The sequence below is a fragment of the Schistocerca gregaria genome, chromosome 5 (genome assembly GCF_023897955.1).
Source record: "Schistocerca gregaria isolate iqSchGreg1 chromosome 5, iqSchGreg1.2, whole genome shotgun sequence".
NCBI lineage: Eukaryota > Metazoa > Arthropoda > Insecta > Orthoptera > Acrididae > Schistocerca > Schistocerca gregaria.
Genome location: NC_064924.1, coordinates 572,668,730 through 572,695,103, shown reverse-complemented (window position 1 = coordinate 572,695,103; position 26,374 = coordinate 572,668,730). Strand labels below are relative to the sequence as shown.

The 26,374-nt window shown below is 39.6% G+C and overlaps 1 protein-coding gene across 1 annotated transcript in view; it reads left to right on the top strand.

Annotated features, from left to right (window-relative positions):
- The window catches only part of LOC126272478 (unconventional prefoldin RPB5 interactor-like protein), a 42,987-nt gene extending 16,950 nt beyond the window's left edge, over positions 1-26,037 (top strand). The window contains exons 3-6 of the mRNA XM_049975357.1: positions 16,180-16,329; positions 16,449-16,596; positions 25,164-25,767; positions 25,862-26,037. Of these exons, the coding sequence (XP_049831314.1) occupies positions 16,180-16,329; positions 16,449-16,596; positions 25,164-25,767; positions 25,862-25,975 (1,016 nt within the window). The 3' untranslated portion in view covers positions 25,976-26,037. The remainder of the gene's footprint in view (positions 1-16,179; positions 16,330-16,448; positions 16,597-25,163; positions 25,768-25,861) is intronic.
- Positions 26,038-26,374: the final 337 nt, after the last annotated feature.

The window sequence follows — 26,374 nt, the reverse complement described above, 5'->3', positions numbered from 1 at the left end:
TTGACTGTAACTGGAGCTAATGTCCTACCCATTGTGATGTCGTCCATCTGGTTAAAATATTTTACATCATACAAAAAGTACAATGTCAGAATGTGCTTAAATAAATGCACAACAGTGTCGTCAAATAACTGGGAGCACATATCTGTTGAATCTTTGAAGATGGGAATGAGTGTGAATAATGATGCACATCAAAGCTGGCTATGAAATATCCCTCTCCAAGATGCAGGCGCTTAATTCAACTGATGAAGTCAGTTATATTCTTGACGTGGTGCAGTGGTGCCCAACATGCAGAATAAGGCAGCTAGCCAGATGTTTTGCAAGTCTGAAAGTCGGCTATCCACGATGAAATGCTGAGGTGTGTCCTTGTGAACCTTTGGATGTGGCCAAGGTGCCCGAGAAGGGAGATTTTTCATGGTGTTTTTTTTTTTTTCTGATGAAGAGCTCTTGAGAAGCTCCGACGTGTTACTCATTATTCTATATGTTGAACCACTTTATAATTTTTGATATTTCTCCTCCTCCAGCATCAACTGAACTTTGCATCATAGTCAGCTCATTCCATAATGACAGGTGCATTACTCTTGTCATTTACTTTCAGCTTTGGATTGGGAATAGATTGACGCAGCTACAGTATAACAACAAATTTCATCACAGAGGACAACCATGGAATGGCAGCAACAGCATTGAGCAGAACAGTAAACAACAGAAAATGCTTTTATCAGCATGATGACAAGAAGCATAGGCAGGGGTGCCATGTCGACTCTTAAGAGGAGATGTAATTTTGCACCATCGCCATGGGGTATTCCTTTTGATGATATAATAAGTGATGCTGAACAATTCGTTCGAAGATGCCTAATGAAACTTAAGAAGAAATTCACCGAGAAACAAGCCGCATTTTTTCAAAATCTGCGCTGCCAACCTCAAGTGTGACAAGAGATGAGCGTTATGGTCTTAACTAACTTTGCAACGATCCCCTGACTCAGATGCTGCGCAGCTGTCACTATTGAATGGGATGACTGTGATGTGAAGATTCAGTTGATGCCGCATGAGGAGACACACAAAAGAATTATCAAGGGATCCAACATCCAGAATAAACAGAAAGATGTCAGAGCTTATCAAGAGGCCTTCACTTGAAGAGAATGTCATTAAAAAGCTCCTCCCTCGGGCATCTCGACCACCTAGCAGCTCCTCCCTCAGGCATCTCGACCACCCAGCCTTCCAAAGGTTCACAGGAGAATACACCTGTACATTCCATCAAGAGCACCACTGGATCGCCGACTTAGAGATTCATGAAACATCTGGCCAGCCTCCTTTCGCTGCATGTTGGTCACTGTGCACCACATCAAGAATTAAACTGACTTCATCAGTCACATTAAACGTCTGCATCTTGGAGAAGGAGATACTGTGGTCAGCTTTCATTTGATGCCATTATTCACACTTTTTCCCATCAAAGATTCTGGAGCTCTGCTCTCCTAGTTATTTGATGACATTGTTGTGGACGTATTTAAGCTCACCCTGAGCTCATCATATTTTTTATATGAAGGAGAACATTTCAAAGAGACAGACAGTATTGTGATCAGGAGCACATTAGCTCCAATTACAGCCAACCTGTTTGATTAATTTGAGGACGTCACCCTCCTGCAAAGCCTAGTTGCTTTTATCGTTTTGTCAACAACACGTTCACTTTCTGGCTCATGGACGCAAAAAGCTGGGAGAATTCTTGGACCACATCAACAATATCCATGACAACATCACATTCATGCCTTGCCGTTCCTTGATGTCCTCGTCCACTGTAAAGAAAATGGGTGTCTCTGCCACACTGCTTACCAGAATCCCACCCACACGGGCCAATATCTGCACACTAACAGCTATCAGCAGTCACAACAGAAACTTTCTGTTGTGAGGACCTTGGTGCATCAAATGAAAGTGATCTTAAGCACTGAAAACTTGCCAAAGGAGCTAAGCCACTTATGGAAAGTATGCAGGAATGAGGGCTACAAGAACTGCCAGATTTCACAAGCCATCTTTCTAAAAACACATAAGCAGAAGTGTCCCGAGGACAACTTGATGAAATTTGCATTTTTGCCATTCTGTGGCTCAATAACAGGAATGATTAGACAGCTCCTAAAAAGGCATGTAACAGATTCGGCCTTCGGGGCTCCAGCAGAAATTCAACTCATGAGACCTGTGAAATATGATGTAGGCCTCAGAACACCAGGAGTAAAAATTATCAAGGGGTCCAACATCTAAAGTAATCAGACCTTCTCAAGAGGTCTTCACTGGAAGAGAAATTCATGAAAAATGTACTTCTTCTGGCATCTCAGTCACCTACATTGTATGGCCTTCCAAAAGTTCAGAAAAAGAACTCTGCATTCCATCATGGATTGCCAACTTACAGACTCACGAAACATCTGGCTAGCCTCCATATTCTGCATGTTGGGCATTGTATGCACCATATCAAATAGACTGTGCATACTATTGAACTGAGCATACAGCTGAACAGTGCTGTGTGGAAGAGACGGTTTCGCCTTCAGTTCCCTGAGAAATTCGTGGTAGCAGAGCATGGATATCATATTGCATTTGATGGGACCTCTGTTACTACACAGACCAAGAGTTTCTGGGATACCATAATAAAAGAAGTGACTGAGATGAAAATTTGTGACACTTCTTCAGACCGAGAAACCTCCCCCAGGCTGTGGCTAAGCCATGTCTCCGCAGTAACCTTTCTTTCAGGAGTGCTAGTTCAGCAAGGTTCGCAGGAGAGCTTCTGTAAAGTTTGGAAGGTAGGAGACGAGATACTGGCAGAAGTAAAGCTTTGAGTACCGGGCATGAGTCGTGCTTCGGTAGCTCAGGTGGTAGAGCACTTGCCCGTGGAAGGCAAAGGTCCCGAGTTCGAGTCTCGGTCGGGCACACAGGTTTAATCTGCCAGGAAGTTTCAAGTAAGGACAGCTTGAGATCCGGCCATCAGAAGGCTGAAGCAGGGATGCAACAAAAACATTTCATTATATAGTTCTGGAGAGAGCAGCATCAGTATATAAGGATTGTAGCAGGAACCAAAAGATAGTCACCACTTGACAATGGCCGAGGAGTGCCTGGCTGAAAACTCTGAATTTTAAAACACTCAATGTAACTGGAAGCTTGAGAGAATTTTACCATGAGAGATTGTATTTCCGATTTTGCATTGTATACAGTGACATTCAACAACCAACTGAAAAGAGCTCTGGACTATTTCCTGTTATGAATATTTATTTTCTGCTACTTCACATTTTTGATCAGTTATACCCGTTTTCTTATTTTATTCTGTCAGGAAGGAGGGTTGAGGGATTTCATTGTGTTTCCTTGACTTACGAAAATATCTTGTAACCCTGGTTACTGGGTTCACACCAGTCTATTTGACGCTGCAGAAACAACGGAGTTGCCACACCATTTACACAGAAGTAGACCATTTTAGTTCTGCATGGTAGAATGAACAGTACCTCGTTCATCCTTTGCTATTTCCTTCTTCTTTGTAAGGGGTCAGTTTTGGGTGAGGCAATTTTTTTCTCACAGTGGCCCCAAAACCTCGTTCACCAAGAAAAATTAACAAATTAAAACATGAAAAATGATTAAAATTCTCTCGTTAGTGCTTAGTGTTACTTTTATGTTTAATGCCAAAAATGCTGCATATGTCCCTGTGATACAAATAATGTTTCATCAGCTTCAATAAATGACATGTGAATGTTGTTTTATTAAGAAACTATTTCAGTTTTTGAACTTTAAAGATGAAGTATTTTAATTTTTATATTTAGTCTGAGTTTGTGGTGTGATGAGACTCTGACTACAGAAAAGAGATTTAAATTCTATTGTCAGCTGTTCCCAACTGCTTCTCAAAACTACTAAAACAAGACTGAAAGAGTAGGTGTCCAGCAATACTTAAACAAGCATAACAAGATTATAGAAGTTCATTGTTATCCAAGAAAATCACTAAAATTCCAGTCCTGTCGCATGTACCATTAATGTATGCTGGGAATGTACAGGTTAATATGTAAATATATTGGTCATAAGCTACAAAAAATTCAAGGGGAAAGGGGGGGGGGGGGGTGCTACATAACTCTTACCCATAATCTTTACAAACTGCTTATCAAGTTATTTTCCTAGTATCTTCTGGTAGCTATCCAGTATCATTGTCTGTAAAAGATCTTTCATATATAATCACTTTCAAAGCCTTACAAACAATTTAATGAGTAAAGACAACCACATGCCTTAAACAGATATGGAGCAGGTGATAGGCCCATAAAAAAGAAGTTTTAAGATCATTGCTCAGTTTTTTAACATGCATTCTTATTCCAAACATGTGTACATATCCATAGAGACTGTTGCGCTAACCAACTCAGTTGTGCCTTTGTACAGTGTTTGGCAAAATTAATAGTAGGATTTAAGTCACATAGTACAACATTGCTGTTACACCTGCTCAAAATAAGTATGTGTATGCTGCATTGAGGTGTGACTGCTGTTTGCTATTATGGCCTTGTGGAGTTCAGAGCATCGTGCATTTGTCATAAAGACATATTTAAAAAATAACAAGTCTCCCATCACAGTTCAGTGACTGTCCCATCCCCATTTGGAGTTGTTTCAACATGACAAAGCCCTGGATCATCAGAAAATTGTATGATGTTCGCAACAATTCAGAGCACTGCATCTTGTGCAAAGAAGAAAAGTACAGGCTGAAGAAGGATGCAGCGAACCACGGAGTGAGTGCAGGAGGTGCATCAGGCATGCAGCTGAAGTCCTCACCATTCTGCTGCCAGACATACCTTGGCACTAACAGTGACAGATTGTTCCCTTGGCACATTATCTGTGTTAATCTGAATATCTGTCCATGTAAAATGCAGATTGTACAGAAACTAAATGTACAGGATAAAGTTGCCCAACAAATCTCCATCTTAGGCTTCCTGATTTCTTTTTATGAAACAATGGAAAGTCCAGGATGGAATGTAACAATATTATGAGAAGGAAAGTTGCCACTCACCATATAGCAGAGATGCTGAGTTGCAGATAGACACAACAAAAGACTCTCACAATTATAGCTTTCACCCATTAAGGCCTTCATCATCAACAACAACCACCACACACACACACACACACACACACACACACACACACACACACACACACACACACACACACACGAGAGACCGCAGTCGTTGTGTGTGAGTTGCATTTGCATTGTGTGTGTTTGCGTATGTATGTCTATTGTTGACGAAAGCCTCAGTGGCCAAAAGCTATGCAATGATCGAAAGCTATGCATTTGTCTGTGTGTGTGTGTGTGTGTGTGTGTGTGTGTGTGTGTGTGTGTGTGTGTTGTTGATGAAGGCCTTAATGGCTGAAAGCTATGCAATGATCGAAAGCTATGCAGTTGTGTGTGTGAGTTGCATTTGTGTTAGTGTATATATGTTTGTTTGTGTGTGTGTGTGTGTGTGTGTGTGAGAGAGAGAGAGAGAGAGAGAGAGAGAGAGAGAGAGAGAGAGAGAGAGTGTTGCATTTGCGTGAGTGTATATGTGTTTGCGTACGTGCATTTGTGTGCGTGTGCAAGATTGCAGGTTCGAGTCCTGTCACGGTCGCCAGTTGTAGTGGTTAATAAAAAAGAAAAAGAGAAGCAAAGAAAAGAAAAGAAAAGGTTGAAAATGTGGGAAGAAATGGTAAATAAAAATGGGGGTTTAAAATCGTTAATAACCGTGAAAAAGGGAAAGAATGAAATGGAAATCGGACTTCGTATTACAAAAAGCTATCAGACTTCGTGATTCGGAAAAGCTATTGTTGGGATGGTCCTTGTGGCGTTTCTGAGCAAAATTCAAACCAATTTCCAGTACAAAAATTATTTGAAAGAGAACAGAGAATAACAAAATGTGATTAACAGGGGAAATGGCGTAGATACGAGTACATTCATTACCATGTTAATACGTCTTCTGTCGTGCGACATCCAGGTCTTGTTCTCCAACAATTTCCTGCTTCATTTCTGCATGAAAAAATCATAGGTGCTCCAAAATCTTGCAGTAAATTTCATCGTCCAGGAATTACAAATGTCTATGAATGACTACCATCTTGATATTGAATGCAATGTATTTTACGGCTGCTTCCATCCTCCAAATTTCATACAAGCTTCCACAATACTATATGTCTGCACATCAGTAAGTTTTTATGTCTGAATCATACCAAGACTAGCAAATAAGTAAGTTTAGCTTCCCCTCTCAAGAGACAAGAGCGGGTAGAAAACAAAAAGAGTTACTATTTTTATCCTTCATTTTCTTATAAATATTTTCTCTGCCGTCGAGCGCTTATACAGCTGCGACGTTATAATTTATATCTGAGGGAACGAGTGTAGTGCGGCAAAATTCAAAGTCCCGCTACAACTAACAGTAACAGATTGTTTCCTTGGTGCATCATCTGTGATGATCTGCATATCTGTCCATGTAAAATGCATATTGTACAGAAACTAAATGTACAGGATAAAGTTGCCCAACAAATCTCCACCTTATGCTTCCTGATTTCTTCTTATGAAACAATGGAAAATCCAGGATGGAATGTAACGGTATTATGAGAAGGAAAGTAGCCACTCACCATATAGCGGAGATGCTGAGTTGCAGATAGACACAACAAAAAGACTCTCACTATTATACTTTTCACCCATTAAGGCCTTCATCAACAAAAACACACCCACACGAGAGACCGCAGTTGTTGTGTGTGAGTTGCATTTGCATCGTGTGTGTTTGCGTATGTATGTCTATTGTTGACGAAGGCCTTAATGGCCAAAAGCTATGCATTTGCATGTGTGAGTTGCATTTGTGTGTGTGTGTGTGTGTGTGTGTGTGTGTGTGTGTGTGTGTGTGTGTGTTGTCGATGAAGGCCTTAATCGCCAAAAGCTTGTAAGGTGCCTCTTATGTGAGGAAGGCATTTTTACCAGTTTTAATAAATTATTCTCTCTTATTGATGTGTTCACGATAGTTAGGAAGTGCTGTAGTGCATAGCCGGCCATGAGTCAGAGAGCATTTCCCATGCTGGCTGGCTAGGTGACGAAGCGACCATATGTTGTGTGTAGTGTGGTGGGGCTCGGCGCTGGACCGTAGTAACAAGCATCAGCCTGGGAAATATACATGACGGGAAGTACCACCATCTTGGTGCCAAAGTCACCGATATTTTTTAGTTATATTTAATAATTAAAGTCATTTATGACAACGTGAATACTAGTAGGGGCCTCTGGATGTTTAAAACTATTTATCATAATTTTGCCTCGTTAAAATTCTCACCCGTTCATTAACAAATGCATATCTTAGTAAGTACGAACTTGATGATCAATGAAGGTGCGACGTACACTCGCAAATTTCGGGTGGAAATGCTGACCAGTTACACTCTACATCACATATACCACCTTCTAAGGACTCGCGGCTAAGCTGTGTAATAACAGTATCAGTTTAGAAGCGAGGAGATCTTGCAAGCTGTAATTGCGAGAGTCTTTTTGGTATGCCTGACTGCGACTCGGCATCTCCGCTATAAGGTGAGTGGCAACTTTCCTTCTCATAATATTGATTTCTTCTTATGGTTATACTAGAAGAGTGAAGGATATGTCGCACATCCTCATGCCATGGCTGAACATGAGTAAATGATGCTTGCAGCTGTGTAGGTGATCCCATTGAACATGCTGAATCTGTTAATGGAAGCTTCCATTTGTGGCAAGAGGAAAGCATGGAAAGTGATGGCAACCACCTGTGTGGTGTTATATTCAGAACCAAATAAAAGGCAAATATGATGTGTAATGGCATATTTGTTCTTTGTTCTCAATGCGTGTTTCATAAAGGTCTCAGTTTGTTTCCAGGCCCTGTGCTTTCTCCATCCTGCTATTCATTCTGCCAGATCTTGTAGCGTAGTTATAACTGTTCTACTAGAAAATGTCATTTTCAATCAGGTTACTGGCCTTGCAGGTATGCAACAGATAAACAATAATATTGGCACAGTTCCTAGCTTTCATAGTGCCATCTATAACTGCTTCCATGAGACTTTCCACATCCATCCATGGAGCCTCTTGCAGACAACTGTGTGCCCTCAAAACTTAATTAATTTGATGTATCAGAAAACATACTAAATTATATTTTCATTTCAAACTGTGACAAGTATAATCATTTTTCTTATTAATATTTCTTTTTTTTTTCTGTTAGCTAACAGACAAATGGATGTGACAATACCTGTCTGTATGCTCTGCTAGTCACTTTCCAGTGTGACCAATGACCTCAGCAGTTTGGTCCCATAGGAACTTACCACCACCATCACTTATCAGTGAGTGATAGAGTATTTTGTGTACCACTGCCGTTTCCCACTTTCCTGGCCCATTTTCAAATGGTGTGCAGTATAAATGATTGTCAGCAAGCTTCCTTGTGATTTCAGATTCCTCTGCTTTTAATGTCATATTCTTTTGAAGACATATGTGGCAGGACGAAGCAATATATTGCTTGACTCTTCTTGGAAACTACTCTCTCAAAGGAAAAGAGTGACATAAACTACTCTGATAAAAGTGGAATGTGGATGGATCCAGAATGTGTTGTCATTGAAACTACTAGCATAGGGATATCCTCCCTATGCTTGTGTCTACACCTGACCAGAGCACTGCACGTGCACGGCGGAACTGCATGAGTAGTACTCGTTGCCCGTCACTCGTTTTGTGTATGTTGCAGAAGCACAAAGGTGGCAGTTCCCTCACTCGGTATCACACAGCATGCTTTCACTGATTACTGGGCAACAGGCAAATGGTCCTGCTATGAGGCTAAGGAAACATAAGACTCTATACAACTTCATCACTACATAGCTGCATTAATGGGCCCGGCAAGTGTTGGAGAATTTCTTTTTAGCTGTTGTTTTTCTATGGAGGAAGTGTATGCTATATACCCGAGATTCGCCAGATATTACCAAAGCAACTGAGTATGATCATGTGTGACAAAAATTAAAATGATAAATGAAAACTGAATGTTATTGAAGGTCATTGATTTAGCTGTGAAGCTGTAAATTTGCATGAAAGAATAGTTGATGTAATAATGGTCACATTTGGTCTGCTGCTAAAATTACACTGATTTTGAGACATATTCTGGACAGAACAAATTGAAAAAGATTTATGTTGAGGAGTGTGACAACAGATTTTAATTGTAAGCTTTGTTTATAATTAACAAAAAAACTTCAACCGAGCTACGCTGTAGGCTCTCGTGCCAAAATTGAGTAAATGATGTAATAGGATTCATTACAGTTGATAATATTGACTGCAGTGAACAGACAGAGGAATTAAATGGTGTAGTGGCAAGCAGAGATGGGCATTATTCAAATAAATTTCTATCTAGATAATTATTCAAGTAAGTAGGTCATTCAGATAAATTTATTCAGGAATGAGATATTTGTAACTTAAGTAATAGATAAAATGAAATGCCACTATTTTCTTTTTTTTTTTTTTTTTTTTTTTTTTTTTTTTTTTTTTTTTTTTCCTTCTAATCTTGTACCAACTTGTATGAGTAGTGTGTGCTCCTTTGGTTTGGTATAGTTCCTGTTTGATAAATAACTTATTAATGAATTGATGTGTGTGCACGTTGCACTTGTACGAGTATGTGTATGTGTGTCTACTGCTGACAAAGGCCTAAATGGCCGAAAGCTATGATTGTGTGAATCTCTTTATTGTTCCTATCTCGGCTCAGCATCTCTGCTATATGGTGAGTAGCAACTTTCCTTCTCTCATATTATTAATGAATTGTACGTAAATGTAACTCAATGGGTTAAGTTCCACAGTGCAAAGCTAAAGGTTTTGGTTTCATCCCCTGTTAGTCATATTGTTTTTTATCTGTTACTTATAATATCTGTCATACCTAACAATGAGAAAAACATTAAGTCAATAGGTTCCTGTCTAATGACTGTATAACTTGGTCAGAAGTGGGAGGAAGTCAAGGTCACACTACCATTCCTAGTAAAGTACTGCAGTGTTCAAACCAACCATCAGGCTGAGTAGAGCTTCATTTGCTTTATGGCACAACAAATGTACCTTAAAAAAAACTTCGAAGATGAACCAATGTAGTCTATTTCAACTGACTCTTCAGTTGCCAGTGCTTCCCCCCTATCCCCACTAACATGCAGAAGTACTCTTTGTAAGTAGAAAAACATGAGAATGCAGCCAACAAACTCTTAATCTGCACCACCTTTCTCCGTTGTACCAAGATTGCTAACACTGTCAGATATGGGTGCCTTGTTAATGGAATTAAACAGTTCACTCATATTTATTGTGCAACAAAATGAATGAACAAAGTATGAACTCAGTGGCTGCCAATGACTATCAACAGACTAAATATAAAGAAATAAAACATCTGTGGAATGCTGCAGGGCATCCCAAAGTCATCCAAAAGTGTTTTAAGATTAACTCTGAGTAAGCTTTATGTTAGAATGTGGGGTAGTTGTTTGATCTGACTTACACCCATGCAGTCACATAAAGTTTTGGGGTTCAAAGATTTCGGAAAAGACACTGGGTTTGAGTATACAAGAGTTCATAATAGCGTGTTGACTTTCTTTATTAAGAAAGTGTCCAGAGACAATAGAAAGATTTTTTCACTTTTCTGTACCAATTGCAATCTTTGCAGCAATATCTTGCCCATGACTTAAAAACAAATAGTTCACCTGTAATGTTGTCCAAGACCAGAGGAGACTTAAAATGAACTTATAGACATATAATAGCAAAATAAATATTGAAGAAATCAAGTCATGAGTTTTAAATGGTGTTATGATGTTTAAAAAATGGAATTGAAGCTGCTGTGGAATCACAATGAATTATTTGTAACAAAAAAAAACTATAGTGGAATTAATGATTTCTCAGTTTTTGTCGAAAAAAGTCATATATGGTATAATGAAAGAAAGACAATTTCAGAAGATGTAACACATTGGTATCCTCTTCCCATGTGTGGAACATATTTGCTTTAGTATCACAGTGACAAATCTTTGAAAATTAAGTTCCTCATGAGATGTTTGAGGGGAAAAAAAAAACACACACACACACACACACACAGTTGTTGTGAAGATTAATGTAAAAGCAGTGAAAAGTATATTCATTTAATAGGAGTAATAAATTTCAATGGATTTTAAATTTGTCTGTTGTTTGTACCATCTTTCCACACATGACATGTTTTTATTTGTATAAATGAAGAATGTTTGTTCTCATCATTTGAATAAATGTTGCTCAACTCTGGTGGTAAGTGAAGCACATCACACATTTGCACTCTCCCTAGTGCAAGTGAATGCAATTGCATGAAATCTGTGGGCTGTGAACAAGCACTTATTCGTCTGCTCCAACCGCCTGGCTGTGCAAGCATTCATTTTCCTGTAAGGCAGAACCTGTAATCTGAGACAACTTCTGCCATAGAACAGGAAGTGTATTCACACACTTTTTCGCACATGGTAGCCGTGTGAATGACACGCAGATCGGGCAAAAGCTTACTGTGCTTTGCAGCAGATACTTTCTAATCATATTAACAGTGCTCTTCTCTGGAGGTAGAGGCTCCCCCAAAAAGGACAATTCATTGGGGCAGAGCTTAAGGTGGAGTTGTCATCTGCATGACTCAAGTCTTCCATTCTACTCCATACTTGTCCCTATTGTAACATACTGAGCTAGGAGAGGCAGTGGTTAGCACACTGGACTCGCATTTGAGAGAACAACAGTTCAAATCCACATTTTTACATCCTGATTTAGGTTTTCTGTGATTTCCCTTAATAGCTCCAGGCAAATTCTGGGTTGGTTCCTTCCGAAGGGCATGATCAGTTTCCTTTCCTGTCCTTTACTCATACTCCATCTTTAATGCCTTTGTTGTCCATGAAACATTAAACAGTAATGTTCTTCCTACAACAGCTATTCCCTTCCACCTCTGAGGTAGAATAACCCCAAAATGAACACCCTATGATGGACACTTGTCATACCAAACTGTGACTGTACAACAAGCTGACTTTTTTTTTACACCAAGGCATTGTCCAAGTTTGAGTTCATCACATTACAAGCATGTTCCATCATGCTGTTGGCAGATCTATCCCAAAATCATCATTGTGTTATATGAGGGAACAGCTTGTATTGCTTGTCGATAAGTACAAGTGTGCAGCTCTGATACAGCTCAAATGCCATCTGCTGGAACTTTGCTGCCCTTTGAATTGCAGTTTACAGCAAGTGTTTTTAGGCCCAGTCTCTTTTCCAGTAGCTCTGTAAAGCTGTAGAAAGTAGTAATATGATTTTCATTTATGGCAGACATGACTTATCACCAACAACAGCTGTACATGGAAGCAATGGTGTTTCCTAACAGCACATGGAGACATCAACCTAGGTAATGTAAGAGTATCTCAATTTGATTCTTGACATTAAAACATAGGACCCACCTTTCCACTGCTGTCATGCATTTCTGGGATTTCTAATCCAACACCACCTAAGAATACAATTCCCCTATATCAGGAAGGTGATTGACCCACATTGTCTGAGACCTGAGAGACTGTAAGGATCTACACCAGTAAAGCATTTTATGGAAGTTTAAAAATCTGCAAAAGAAATTCTTTGACTAGTTGGAGACTTTCCTGTCTCCTGGCTGAGGCTCTCTTAGCAGCTTCCCTGAAACCAATGATGAACATACTTTGCCATGGGCTAGCTACCTGTAGTCTGATCCTCAGCAGATGTGTGGGAAATATCCTAGAATCCACGATTGATTTCCATTTCATATGAGCCTTCTTAATCACCTCCAGTGCAGGTTCATGAGGTTCTGCTCAATCCATTGACAGCATTGCTGTCCTAGTGGTGAAAAAAATAAGAATCTTTCAAAAGCAAACAACATATTATAAGTATGAAATGAATGGATCAGTGGATATAAAATTAGTGAAGATGCACTGACATGAAGCGATATCAGTGCCAGCATGTTCAGATATGCTGAACATTCATTGTAACAAATATATAGCAGCCATTAAAAAATAGTGTCAGAAGAAGACTCAAACCTAGGTTCTTGCTTTGTGCTAATTCCATAATTACTATGATACCACTGCTTTGTAACTATCTACATCTACATCCATACTCCGCAAGCCACCTGACGGTGTGTGGCGGAGGGTACCCTGAGTACCTCTATCGGTTCTCCCTTCTGTTCCAGTCTCGTATTGCACGTGGAAAGAAGGATTGTCGGTATGCTTCTGTGTGGGCTCTAATCTCTCTGATTTTATCCTCATGGTTTCTTCGCGAGATATATGTAGGAGGGAGCACTATACTGCTTGACTCTTCGGTGAAGATATGTTCTCGGAACTTTAACAAAAGCCCGTACCGAGCTACTGAGCGTCTCTCCTTCAGAGTCTTCCACTGGAGTTTATCTATCATCTCCGTAACGCTTTCGCGATTACTAAATGATCCTGTAACGAAGCGCGCTGCTCTCCGTTGGATCTTCTCTATCTCTTCTATCAACCCCATCTGGTGCGGATCCCACACTGCTGAGCAGTATTCAAGCAGTGAGCGAACAAGCGTACTGTAACCTACTTCCTTTGTTTTCGGATTGCATTTCCTTAGGATTCTTCCAATGAATCTCAGTCTGGCGTCTGCTTTACCGACGATCAACTTTTTATGATCATTTCATTTTAAATCACTCCTATTGCGTACTCCCAGATAATTTACGGAATTAACTGCTTCCAGTTGCTGAGCTGCTATTTTGTAGCTAAATGATAGGGGACCTATCTTTCTATGTATTCGCAGCACATTACACTTGTCTACATTGATACTCAATTGCCATTCCGTGCACCATGCGACAATTCGCTGCAGATCCTCCTGCATTTCAGTACAATTTTCCATTGTTGCAACCTCTCGATACACCACAGCATCATCTGCAAAAAGCCTCAGTGAACTTCCGATGTCATCCACCAGATCATTTATGTATATTGTGAATAGCAATGACACTCCCCTGCGGCACCCCTGAAATCACTCTTACTTCGGAAGACTTCTCTCCATTGAGAATGACATACTGCGTTCTGTTATCTAGGAACTCCTCAATCCAATCACACAATTGATCTGATAGTCCCAATGCTCTTACTTTGTTCATTAAACGACTGTGGGGAACTGTGTCAAACGCCTTGCGGAAGTCAAGAAACACGCCATCTACCTGTGAACTCGTGTCTAAGGCCCTCTGAGTCTCACGGACGAATAGCGCGAGCTGGGTTTCACACGACCGTCTTTTTCGAAACCCATGCTGATTCCCACAGAGTAGGTTTCTAGTCTCCAGAAAAGACATTATACTCGAACATAATACGTGTTCCAAAATTCTACAACTGATCGACGTTAGAGATATGGGTCTATAGTTCTACACATCTGTTCGACGTCCCTTCTTGAAAACGGGGATGACCTGTGCCCTTTTCCAATCTTTTGGAACGCTTCGCTCTTCTAGAGACCTACGGTACACCGCTGCAAGAAGGGGGGCAAGTTCCTTCGCGTACTCTGTGTAAAATCGAATTGGTATCCCATCAGGACCAGCGGCCTTTCCTCTATTGAGCGATTTTAATTGTTTCTCTTTCCCACTGTCGTCTGTTTCGATATCTACCATTTTGTCAACTGTGCGACAATCTAGAGAAGGAAGCACAGTGCAGTCTTCCTCTGTGAAACAGCTTTGGAAGAAGACGTTTAGTATTTCGGCCTTTAGTCTGTCATCCTCTGTTTCAGTACCATTTTGGTGACAGTGTGTCTGGACATTTTGTTTTGATCCGCCTACCGCTTTGACATAGGACCAAAATTTCTTAGGATTTTCTGCCAAGTCAGTACATAGAACTTTACTTTCGAATTCATTGAAAGCCTCTCACATAGCCCTCCTCACACTACATTTCGCTTCGCGTATTTTTTGTTTGTCTGCAAGGCTTTGGCTATGTTTATGTTTGCTGTGAAGTTCCCTTTGCTTCAACAGCAGTTTTCTAACTCGGTTGTTGTACCACTGTGGCTCTTTTCCATCTCTTACGATCTTGCTTGGCACATACTCATCTAACGCATATTGTACGATGGTTTTGAACTTTGTCCACTAATCCTCAACACTATCTGTACTTGAGACAAAACTTTTGTGTTGAGCCGTCAGGTACTCTGAAATCTGCTTTGTCATTTTTGCTAAACAGATGCTATGTAAACTATATTTACATAGGCACTACCTTTACTCTAATTAAGTAAGTATTTGGCCCTTCTTTATTTACTTCCATTGTTTGCCTCTTGGATTACACATAAGTACATTTATTTGCCTAATAAAGAAGTGAAGCTGTTATCAACTGGAAGTTTGGTGTAAACACCACAAAGGTTTACTAGACATGATCCTATTGGAGGGAGTATACAGTTGCCTTCCTCTGACCTTTGAATTGGCTCGCATAGCCATTTATAGGGGGACACCAAACAACAGTGCAATTCAGCATTTTCACATTGACAAACATTGCCAGAAGTGACAACTGTCAGATAAAAATCCCAGGACTGATCAAGGCTAGAAAGGAAGATCTGTGTAGTCAGGCTCTATACTACTGAACCACCAAGCCACATGTATCAACAGTAACAATAATTATTATTGCCTTTTGTTAAAATTTACTTTATTATTTACAGAAAACTTCAAATAGTTACCTTACATTTGGAAACAAAGAAGTTACTGCACACCTTTTAAATATATTTAAAGTTTATAGCCCCATTGTACTTCAACTATATGTTAAAAATATATAATGTCTGGTTTGTAGCCTCTGGTACTAGCATGGTGCTTAACTTAGACAAAAAAATACTTGTGCAGCCAAAACCAAGGTATAAAAGGGAGTATGGCTAAACACAACAGACTGTAACTATGTCTAAACTCAGCAGAGTGCTGTTACTTGTACTATTCACATGTAGTTGGAATCGTAAATCTTTATCCATCCAGTCACATAATATTTACATTGTGGTTTTTGTTTTTCACAGTTAAGTCAAATTGTTTGGTGTTGCCTACCTTAACTTGCATGCTTGTTATAATGATGCCATTTTAGCTCAGTTCTGCATCACATTAACAAATCATTCTCACAAGTATTCAATAATTATGGTAACTCATTGATGTACACTGTACTTTCACATTTTATTGCTGTGCAGTTTCCCTGTTGCATTCTTTTATATTTTCCATTCATTAACAATGTATAATGCTGTTTCAGTGTGTGATGAAATGCTGGCAAAGTTAGATGATGAAAGAACTTTGCTCACATCCAGAAAAGAACTTCCATTTGCAGAGGAAGCCTTTGGAAATAAAGAAGGAAAAGAAATCTTAGAACCTTTTGATGAAGAAAAGGAAGCTGAATGGAGAGGTAATTGTCCTTAGCTGTCAGAATTCTGTCTTCATTGTTTTCAGTTCATTTAAAAGTCAGTACTTTATGTTGTTCCCAAGAACATATCAGTCCTACAATAAAGTGTGTGATTTTTGTAGTTCAGCACCGCCAAAAGGAACGAGAATATCGCAAGAAACTGGCTGAGCTGCGCAGAAAAGAAAAGACCGAAGTAAAGAGTGAAGAAGATTTGTGGAAGAGACTGGATGACCTAGAACTACAAGAGGAATTAGAAGAAGAACTAGACAGGTAATTTTTTGTGTTTGTGTTTATTAATCATGTGAATTATTACTTTATGCACCAGCACAAAGTTGTTAAATTTACTTCACGAACTGCTGTGACAAGAAGGGCCGAGCATTGTTTTTACACTAATTCTTTTGTTCCACCACTTAATTTGGAAGAACATTATCGGTATTTCTTTTGTATGCAATGCAACTTCCAGAAACGTTGTTATTGGGAGAATGTATATATTGTAGGTACCAGCTTTAAGATTCCCACTTAAACTGTGGTTTTCAGTACTTCAGGAGTAGTATTTCTGCATAAAATACAGCATCTTTTGTTACTACTGACAACTATCTGAGCCTACAAAATGTATGAGTCCTCTGTTACACTGGCTAGATATTTTTACGAATAATGCTTCTGGATCTCTAGTCAGCAAAAAGGTCTTTTCATATAAGCATTATCATGGTACGTGATGATTAAAGGAACGGGTTGTAGAAGTCCTCTGCTCACTTGTCCACTCTTGTTTAGAGTAAGGTGTTCTATGCTCCACATCCACTTTAAAAAAATTTTGAAGTATGTGCTAATCGACTCACTTGCAAACAGGTGTGAAACATATAAGCCTGATGAAACCTACCAAGACAAGATCTATGTACTGTAAATATAAAAACTTTTTATAAAGATTTTTTTCTCATTGTTCATGATGTGTGTGTTTGTCCAGTTGTTACAAAGCCATAAATTGCATGTTTAAAACAGTGAGCCTCTTTTGTAACTTACAAACCAAATCTGCTCCTAGCCTTTTGTGATGAAGAGGCAATTTCCCTGCCCAACATAAGAGGTATGTTCAAAAAATGGCGGAACATTGTCCACAAAAATTCTCTGCACTTACCTTTTCCTTATTGTGTATGGTCTTCTTCAAAATGCTGTTCTCCACAATTGATACACTGCTCCCAATGTCGTTTCAACTTCCAGAAGCAGTCTTGGAATGCCTCTTGCTGGATCGGTCGAAGTGCCATCTGCGAATTTTCTTTTATCTCGTCCGTCATTGCAAATATTTGTCCTTTCAATGCAGTTTTTAACTTCGGAAATCAAAAAAGTCTGCAGGGACCAGGCCTGGAGAGTGTGGAGGATGAGGCAGCACATTTTTTTGCAATAGTTAAACACCAACAGGGACGAATATGTGGGTGCATTATTGTGATGCAAGAGCCGTGAATTGTCTTGCCATGTTTCAGGCCATTTCCTTCTCACATTTTCTCGCAGGCATTGCATCACATCCTGGTAGTACATCGATTAACAGTTTCTCCCTGTGGCTCGAATTCATGATGAACTAATCCTTCAAGGTTAAAGAAATATATCAGCATGGCTTTGACATTTGACCTGACCTGATCTTGGAGAGCCTTTTTCGACCCATTGTGAAGATTGAACCTTGGTCTGAACATAATAACCATAGACCCACATCTCGTCACCAGTTTTGATTCTCTTAAGTCATATCTCATTCTAAACACTTCACAGATTGCAAGGCAAATTTTGCTGACTTCATACACCAACCTACAAATTATGCAGGAAGAGTGTCCAGCTCTCAGTGTCAACAAGGACGAGGCTCTTTGCACTAAGGGAGTAACGATGGTGTCGGAGCTGCGACTAGGCAGTGTCTCCATAGAATCACACAATGAATAGGCCACCAGTCTGTCCTATATTTCGGCAACAGAAGGCGTTCATGGTACGGAGCCACTAGAGGCATAGCTTAGTGGGTGTGCTCCATAGGGTCCACCAGATCCCAGATGACCACTGTCAGTGTCTGACAGAAACCTGCAATTCCGATGCCAACTTTGATGCCCATGGGGTAATAGTGATACATGATACCACACACTGTACAGTGGCTTGCAGAATATATTTGTACATTGTGGTATCATATATTGATACCACTCTATGGACATCATAGCAACAGATTTGCAAGTTTCCGTGAGATGCCGATAGTGATCATGTGGGATACGGCAGACCCAATGGAACACATGTACTGAGCCATGTCTCCAGCAGCTCTGGGGGGCTGCAACTGCTTTCTGTCACCACAATATAGGATGATCAACAGCAGCCACTCAGACCCATTTGCACCTCGAGCCACATCATTACTTGATGGTATGCAGGCATCCTCTAGTCATGGCTCCAACATTGTAGTTTGTGCTTAGTACAGCAAGCCTCTTCCTTGTTGACACTGAGAGCTAGACTGTATTTCTTGTAGCATTATTTGTAACGAATCTTATAAGCTCGGAAAAGTAGAAGTTAAGCAAATATTCTGTTAACTGTGTTAATTTCTTCGCTTATCATTTCTGCTCCTGTCCAGCTTTCCTATGTCACCAGTTGCCGTTACACTCTGTAGCCCACCTCTCCTTACTATCATGTATGAAGTCATGCACAATACTTCCCATAGTGGAGAACTATGTATGAGTAAGTTAAAAGTTTCTGGGCTCATCTTGGAACATACCAGCTCTGCATTCCAGTCCGTCCAGCACCGACTGGCACCCATGTGACCACTGTGTTAAGGTGTCCTTTAGGTGTGGTATATAAGGGCATAGGATCATCACACTTCTCTCCTTAAACTCTCAGTAGGTGGGGCTGTGCCTGCCTAGAACCATAATGTGGCTTACGCTGTAAGAAAACAGGGCTTGCACACTACTAAGCATAACCAACATCAGAAGTCATTGTAATTAACTCTGTTCCTCTTTGACCAGGGAGAGAGCAGGATTCCAAGCAGAATTTAAGCAGAAACCTCCATCTCTGTTTACGGAGTCACTCGCCAATTTAATCTGTACTGTTTCCATAACAACACTATTCTAATAGCTGAAAGTGAACACCAGAATGACGTTATTGCACTCTGTAGGATTGCTGCTACCAGGGAAGTGTTCTACAGTAGCAGAACTGCTGAGTGAGTGACTATTGAGCAGTATGCACTGGTCCTTAAAGGACCCAGTTGTCTGACTGATGTTTGACATGACACGGCTGCATGGGATTCAGTACACACATGCCTTTTACAAACCAAGATAATCCCTTACAGATCCTAAAAGGGCTCTTATCTTACACAGTGGTTGAAAAGCACATTTCACACCATGTTTTTGCAGAATATGACCAGTCATGTTGGAAATGTCCTTAGGTTAGTTAGGTTTAAGTAGTTCTAAGTTCTAGGGGACTGATGACCATAGCTGTTAAGTCCCATAGTGCTCAGAGCCATTTGAACCATTTTTGTTGGAAATGCTACCAGCATAAGACAAAGTCTGTAGACTTCGTTGGCACCTCATTATTCACATCACCTGCTGTATTCACTGTTGGTCAATAACACATCCCCACCTCATCCATTTTTCACCATAATCATTCACTATTGATAACTTCTTATGCTGATCATATTTGGTGGTTGTTTAGTGGTGCAAGTTGTTTAAAACGTGTGTGGTTTTCTTTTTTTTTCCCGAATATACTATATTATGGTTCTTGGTTGGTTAACTCCATCTGCCAAGTGTTTAAATTTCCCAGCACAGTGCTCTCTCATAGTGTCTGTGCCTTGAAAATGGTAGGGTATTCAACTTCTGAAATGTCGGCAGTTGTCAAAGATGTCACCTAGTTGCAGTCCAGTAAGTTGTTTGAACATACAGTATCTTTACTCTAGTGTCTCCCACTGCATAGTCTTGAGATTTCTTGGCTACTCTGATCTCAGTAAAGAAACATGTGAAGTATGTTACAAAGCTTCTTTGTTTTCTCTCACCTTTTCATAAATCCAACTTGACAAGCATCCTAGAGTGAGGAACAATGCTAAGGAATTGATGATGCTAGAGTCTTCTTAGTAGTGATCTTTGGATATGAATTGTGCTTCATAAGATTCTTCTACTGAATCTCTGCCTGGCATGTGTACTTGAAATAACCATAGTCCACATAGCATTGTCCATATGTAAGCATGGTCCAGTCACATTAATGTGACCACAGCCTGTTTTTGACATCAGCATGCAATAACCACTTGCAGATGGCAGCAATAGTAGCAGAGGGTATGCAAAGCTAGTCAGGAGGATGTGGATAACAGTGCAGTCATTGCTGTAATGCAAAATTGGAGTGTTTCATCTGATGTCCAAAAACGGCATGTTCATTGGTTTTCGGGCCAAGGGTGGAAGCATTTCCTAAATGCCTATGTTTGTTAACTGTTTGTGCACCGTAGTGGTTAAAGTATACTGCGCGTGGCATCGAGGCAAATGTGGTGCTCCATGGATCGTAGATGCCAAGGGGTGAAGGATAGTTGTGAATGTGTTTAGAGGTGAAGTTGCTGCATATGGGTCCCCACAGCCGACACCTGGTTCGTGCACCCATGTTGACTGCTGTTCATTGGCAAATGAAGGCTGGATTTTGCATGACAGTTCCACAACTGGACATCCACTGAGTAGCAACAAGTGACCGTTTAAGATGAATGTTTGATGCTCCATTGGGCAGGTGACCCTACATGCAGTTTGTTTTTTCCTCAGCTTGATGGCATATACCAGCAGGCCAGTACAACGCATCACACAGCTTGCAGTGTACATCCGTGGTTTGAAGAGCACCAAGGTAAGTTTACCGTACTCCCTGAGCCACCAAACACCCTACATTTAAACCCACACAAGAATTGTGGGACCATCTTGATACAGCTGGTCACACCATGGATGCCCATCAGGGAATCCTAGTGCAGCTGGCCACGGAATTGGAGTTGCAGTGGCTCCACATTCCTATCAGGATCTTCCAGACACTCTTCCTGCACCTCCAAGCTGCAAGAGGTCATTGTTCTGGGTTTTGACAGGTGGTCCCATTACTGTGACTGGACCATGTATATGTACTTCAGCTTTTTAAGTAACTCTTTTGGGTATGTGGATATGTAAATTCATCATCTTAAATTCAAAAGTAAGAAAATCATTTTTCATAAAGTCATATGTATGGAATGATGAAGAATTGGAAACAGATAATCTATTCTTAATAAAAGTTCTTGATTACAATATGTAGCCGCTGAGATGACAAGACTCAGAGCAGAAGAATGTAGGGTGGATACTGACTCTCCCCAGGTTGTACCACATAGCTTTAGAATGATGATGTTTCTTATTTTCAGTTTTTCGGCTGTTTTTGTTAAATGACCTCTGAAAGATAAGGGCTCTGTCAAAGGTTACTCCCATATATTTTGGTGTTTTATGAAGAGTGACTGTTGTATTACATGTTGAGTTTTCTTCCAGCAGAATTTATTATTTATCTGGATTCAGGAAACCTCTATTTTGGTGACTTTGATTGTAGTTTTCATTTGCAAAAGTACTTTCCTACTACATGTAGCTCATGTATTCTTCTGACTGTTCAGTTATAGTACAACTTGTTGAGATTCCCAGTGGTTGACACTACCTAACTCCCTTGATTTTGTTTTTGGGATGTCTGTATTGTACCTGCTGAAGAGAAGTGGAGCAAGGACTGGTCCCTATGACAGACAATTTTTTTCAGTTTTCTTGGGGAACAAATGTTGGATACCATGACTACTTTGAACAGTCATTTGTTTAGCATATTATTTGTTATGCGAGCAATTGGTTTGCAAGAAATTGCATGAAGAAGCTTGTATATCATGCCTTCTCTCCACACTTTATTTACCAAGTGAGGTGGCATAGTGGTTGATGCACAGGACTTGCATTAGGACGACGGTGGTTCAAATCCACCTCCGTCCTCCCAATTTAGGTTTTTTGTGGTTTCTCAAAATTGCTCCAGGCAAATGCCGGAATGGTTCCTTTGAAGTGGCAAGGCCAATTACGTATCTCGTCTTTGAAACCTTCCAAACTTGTGTTCCATCTCTAACGACCTCACTGTCGATGGTATGTCAAATCCTAATTTTTCTTCATAGCCCTCTGATAAGTCAGTGAATGCAGTTGTGGTTTTAAGTTTTCTTATAAATTCTGTCTCATTGTAGATGGCAAGTGACAGAACTTGATTTGTACAGCTTCGTTTTGGCTGGAAGCCTTCTTGTTTGAAGGGGGTTGTGTTAAATAATCTTACATGTACTCTATTCTGGATAAGCTGTTCCAATAGCTGACAGGTCTTGGATAGAAGGGCTATTGCTCTGTAACTCTTAGGAATAACAGCTGGTTTGTCAGGTTTTATTATAGCAATTGTAGTGTTTCAATACTAATGATATATTGCCAGTTTGTATAATGTTTGTGAAGAAATGAGCCATCCATACTTTTGTTTATTTGCCACAGTTTATTAGGAATTCATGGTGGATATTGTCACACCTGGGAGCTTTCCCTGGCTGAACACATTTAAGTGCTGTTGAGATTTCTTCACAAGTGAAGGGCCAGGAATATTTGGTTTCTGCGGTTTCAGCTTTTGGGATTCAAAATTCTTGCTTCACTTTCATTGTATATGCTTTGTCTTTTGGTGCTCTGAATGTTGCTACAAGATACAAAGCAATAGCAACTGTTGTCTAATTGAAGAAATGATATTTTTAATTATTTACACCAAAGCTTTGATATAAAAAATTAAAAACATATTTTCTTCATATTTGAGAACTCAAGACATGTTGTACTGAAAACCTTTATGTTGTCTTATTCCTTCACATGGAGACTCTTGTTCCTCATTTCCCAAATAGTCTTCGTGCTTGCCTACTCGATGTCTGGCTTTCAACTGTTGCCCCACTTTTGCCGTCTCACCAGGTCTAGACTGGATCATAGTTCATCTACTGTTTTTTGAAGAATGTTTGGTAACACTCCTCAGTGATTTGGGACCAGCCAGGTATGTATTGGTAATTCACTTTCTGCCCATTTTACTGTCGTGTTCTCATCATTGTTGTTCTCTCTATATTCCAGTTTCTTGTGGTGGCTGTTACAGTCACTCAAGTATATGGCACCCACTTGTATGGAAGGATAAGGATATATAGATGTATATGGAAAACTTAGGCTGGCCAGGGGATTGCTGGCGAATTTTAATTGTTGGAGACAGTGATACCTCCAATTTTTACAACCACCTTGTGGATTTCGTCATTGGTAGACTGTAAACAAGAGAAATGTTTTCTATATCTTGTTTAAGATATTTTGCCATGCCATGCCATGTGTTCATAACCTGGTATTTTTCCCTTTTTTGTTGTTGGTCTTCTGCTTCACAATGAGTTTCCTGTATGGTGACTAGATTGATATTATTTTCTAAAAGTTTTGATAGGTACTGGCTGTTTGAGTAGCTTATGTTTTCTATATTAATATGGCAAAGCCACACTGAGTGTCCAAGTTTTCTGGTCAGTAGGTCCTGAGAAGGACCTTCTCTTTTTTCTGACACCACGTTTGCTTTTTGAGGCCCTTCCAGTATGCCTCAGTGTGGCTAAACTGCCCTTATGCACAATAGATTAATGTCCAACTAAGTAACAACAAAAGAATGATTGCTGGCATTATCAAATCAATACCTTCAGAATGGCTGCCAGTACTTCACCAGTTTTCACCCACTCAAGTATGTCCCATAAATCCTCTTAAAAAGGCGTACAAAATGATCTGGATAACAAAAATCTACCACTTCATCAAGAAGTCGATGATGCAAACCATAACAGACCCCATTCTAGACAATCACCAACAATAATATCAAGATTAATAACACATAGACTCAAGAATGGACTGGACAGCAAATTAACAGTATGCTATGCTTCACCCAAAAACCACTAGGATTTGACTTGCCGTACTAAATATGTTCAGTACTAAACAGAATTAGAACTCAACACAGCAGATGTGCATATTTCTTAGCAACCGTCCCCACTTTTTCGAAGAACCACAGAACATCAGACATACTGCATGAGAATGCCCCAGAAAATTATACAATGGTAGATCAGAAGACTTTGTGCTGGTAATTTCAAAGTCAGTATATTACGTAAATGTTCTAGACGTATGTTTATAAGATTTTATGTTGTAAACATTATGCAGTACATGCTCTTTCTCTGCAGTATGTTGAAAAGCCATGTGATAAATAAATAATAAATATTGGTGACAAACTTCTGATCCACGAAGTTTCCATAAATGGAGTCAGCTGTATTAAACTAAATTCTCACACCATTGATTTTCGAAAAATATTCAGGAAGTAAAAGAACACTGTAAATTTGTTTTAATCCTATAAATGAGCTCTCTGTCTAGCAGGCTCCAGTGCTACAGCATCACAGCATTATACTGTTTTGTTTTATCTTCTTTATTTTTATTCTCACATATACGTAATCTGAGGGTTCTTCTCTACCTGGAACAATTCAAATATTTCGAGGATTCCAACATGAGGAAAATCCAAGTTATTGTTTTTCTCTGTTAGATATGTTGCACCATTTGTGTGTGTGTGTGTGGGGGGGGGGGGGGGGGGGGGGTCCCTGTATTGTATAACACGCCAACTTTTGTTGTTCATGTTGTTAACTACTTTATAGAGTAAAACTGGTATTTTAACATACAAACATTGAAATAGTTTTTGTTTATAGACTAGCAATAATGTGGAAACCACACTTCGCTAGGCACATAATGTTGAAATAAGAGCTACCTATAATATTCCATGTTAACATCTCAAAACACAATCAGTATTTTACTGTTGCAATTCCTTTTACTTTTTCTAAGGTTACATGCAGATGATTCTGAAGAAGAAGATTATGAATACGAAGAAAGTGATGAGGAATTCGAAGATAGTACAGTGACTGCTGATATTTCCAATGGATTGCTGACTGAAGGAAATTGTCATGATAACGCTAACCCACAAAAGGAGCTGCTGGTTGATTATAAAGAGCAGAAAGACACTGACAATAAAACCACAGTTAGTGACGCTCCCTGTGAATCATTATTGAAAGAAGATTCCAACCATGAAAATTCCAAGTCTACTACAAGGAGAGTTTCTTTCAAGAGTGACCTTATTTTAGAACAACACAATTTCTCTGACAGTGAGGCTGAGGAACCACTTCACATAGAATTCAAACACAGTTCCGTTGAGCCAGTGAAATCTCAGAAGCAAAATGAAGAAACTGTAGTAGAAAATCCTGCAGACATATATGATCAGTATGTCAAAAGCTGTAAGCAATCATCTGGCCCAAAATCCATATTAAAACGAACAAATTCAAATTCAGATATCAGCAATAAAGTGGTGTTTGACAATGAATCTGATAAGTTAGATATTCTGAATGTTAACTTTAATGGACCCAAACAAAGAGCAAGGGAGCTGCCAGTAGCGGTAAGATCCTATATGAAAATATATTCCTCTTTTCACGATATCCGTGATAATGTAAGTATCTGTATGTTTTAAATTCTTTGTTTTATCTGCCTAGGTACATATAGATGTGGTGGAACGTGGCTGTGCCTCAGAGCCACCTAAAGATTTACATATCCAAACGACCAGACCAGTCAGTAAGTTCCGAGCTGCAAGATCCCAAAAAAGATAAATATAGTGAATTGACTATTTTACTGTATATGTTTTTAATAAAGAATTTTTATGCAGAAATTATTTTCAATAAAACTTCATTTTTCATTGTAGCTGTTTGTAGTACCACTTTCAAGATATGTAATCTCTTAACAAGAATTTGTGGAATGTTGGCCAACCTTAAATTTGTAAGAAGTACATTATGCAAGCTGTTTAGTGTGTAGAATCTAAAGCAGTGAGGTTACAGAGGAGACAAAAATTAATATATTTACTTCTAGATGCAACAGGCTTTGTGGTAAGCACTTTCCTAACTGACAACAGACCCATTATAGTTTTGAGATACAGCAGAAAATTTGCTATTTTGCTTGGAAGAAGTATTAAAAAGTAGGAATATTAAAAAGGCTCACTTGGGTGAAAAGCA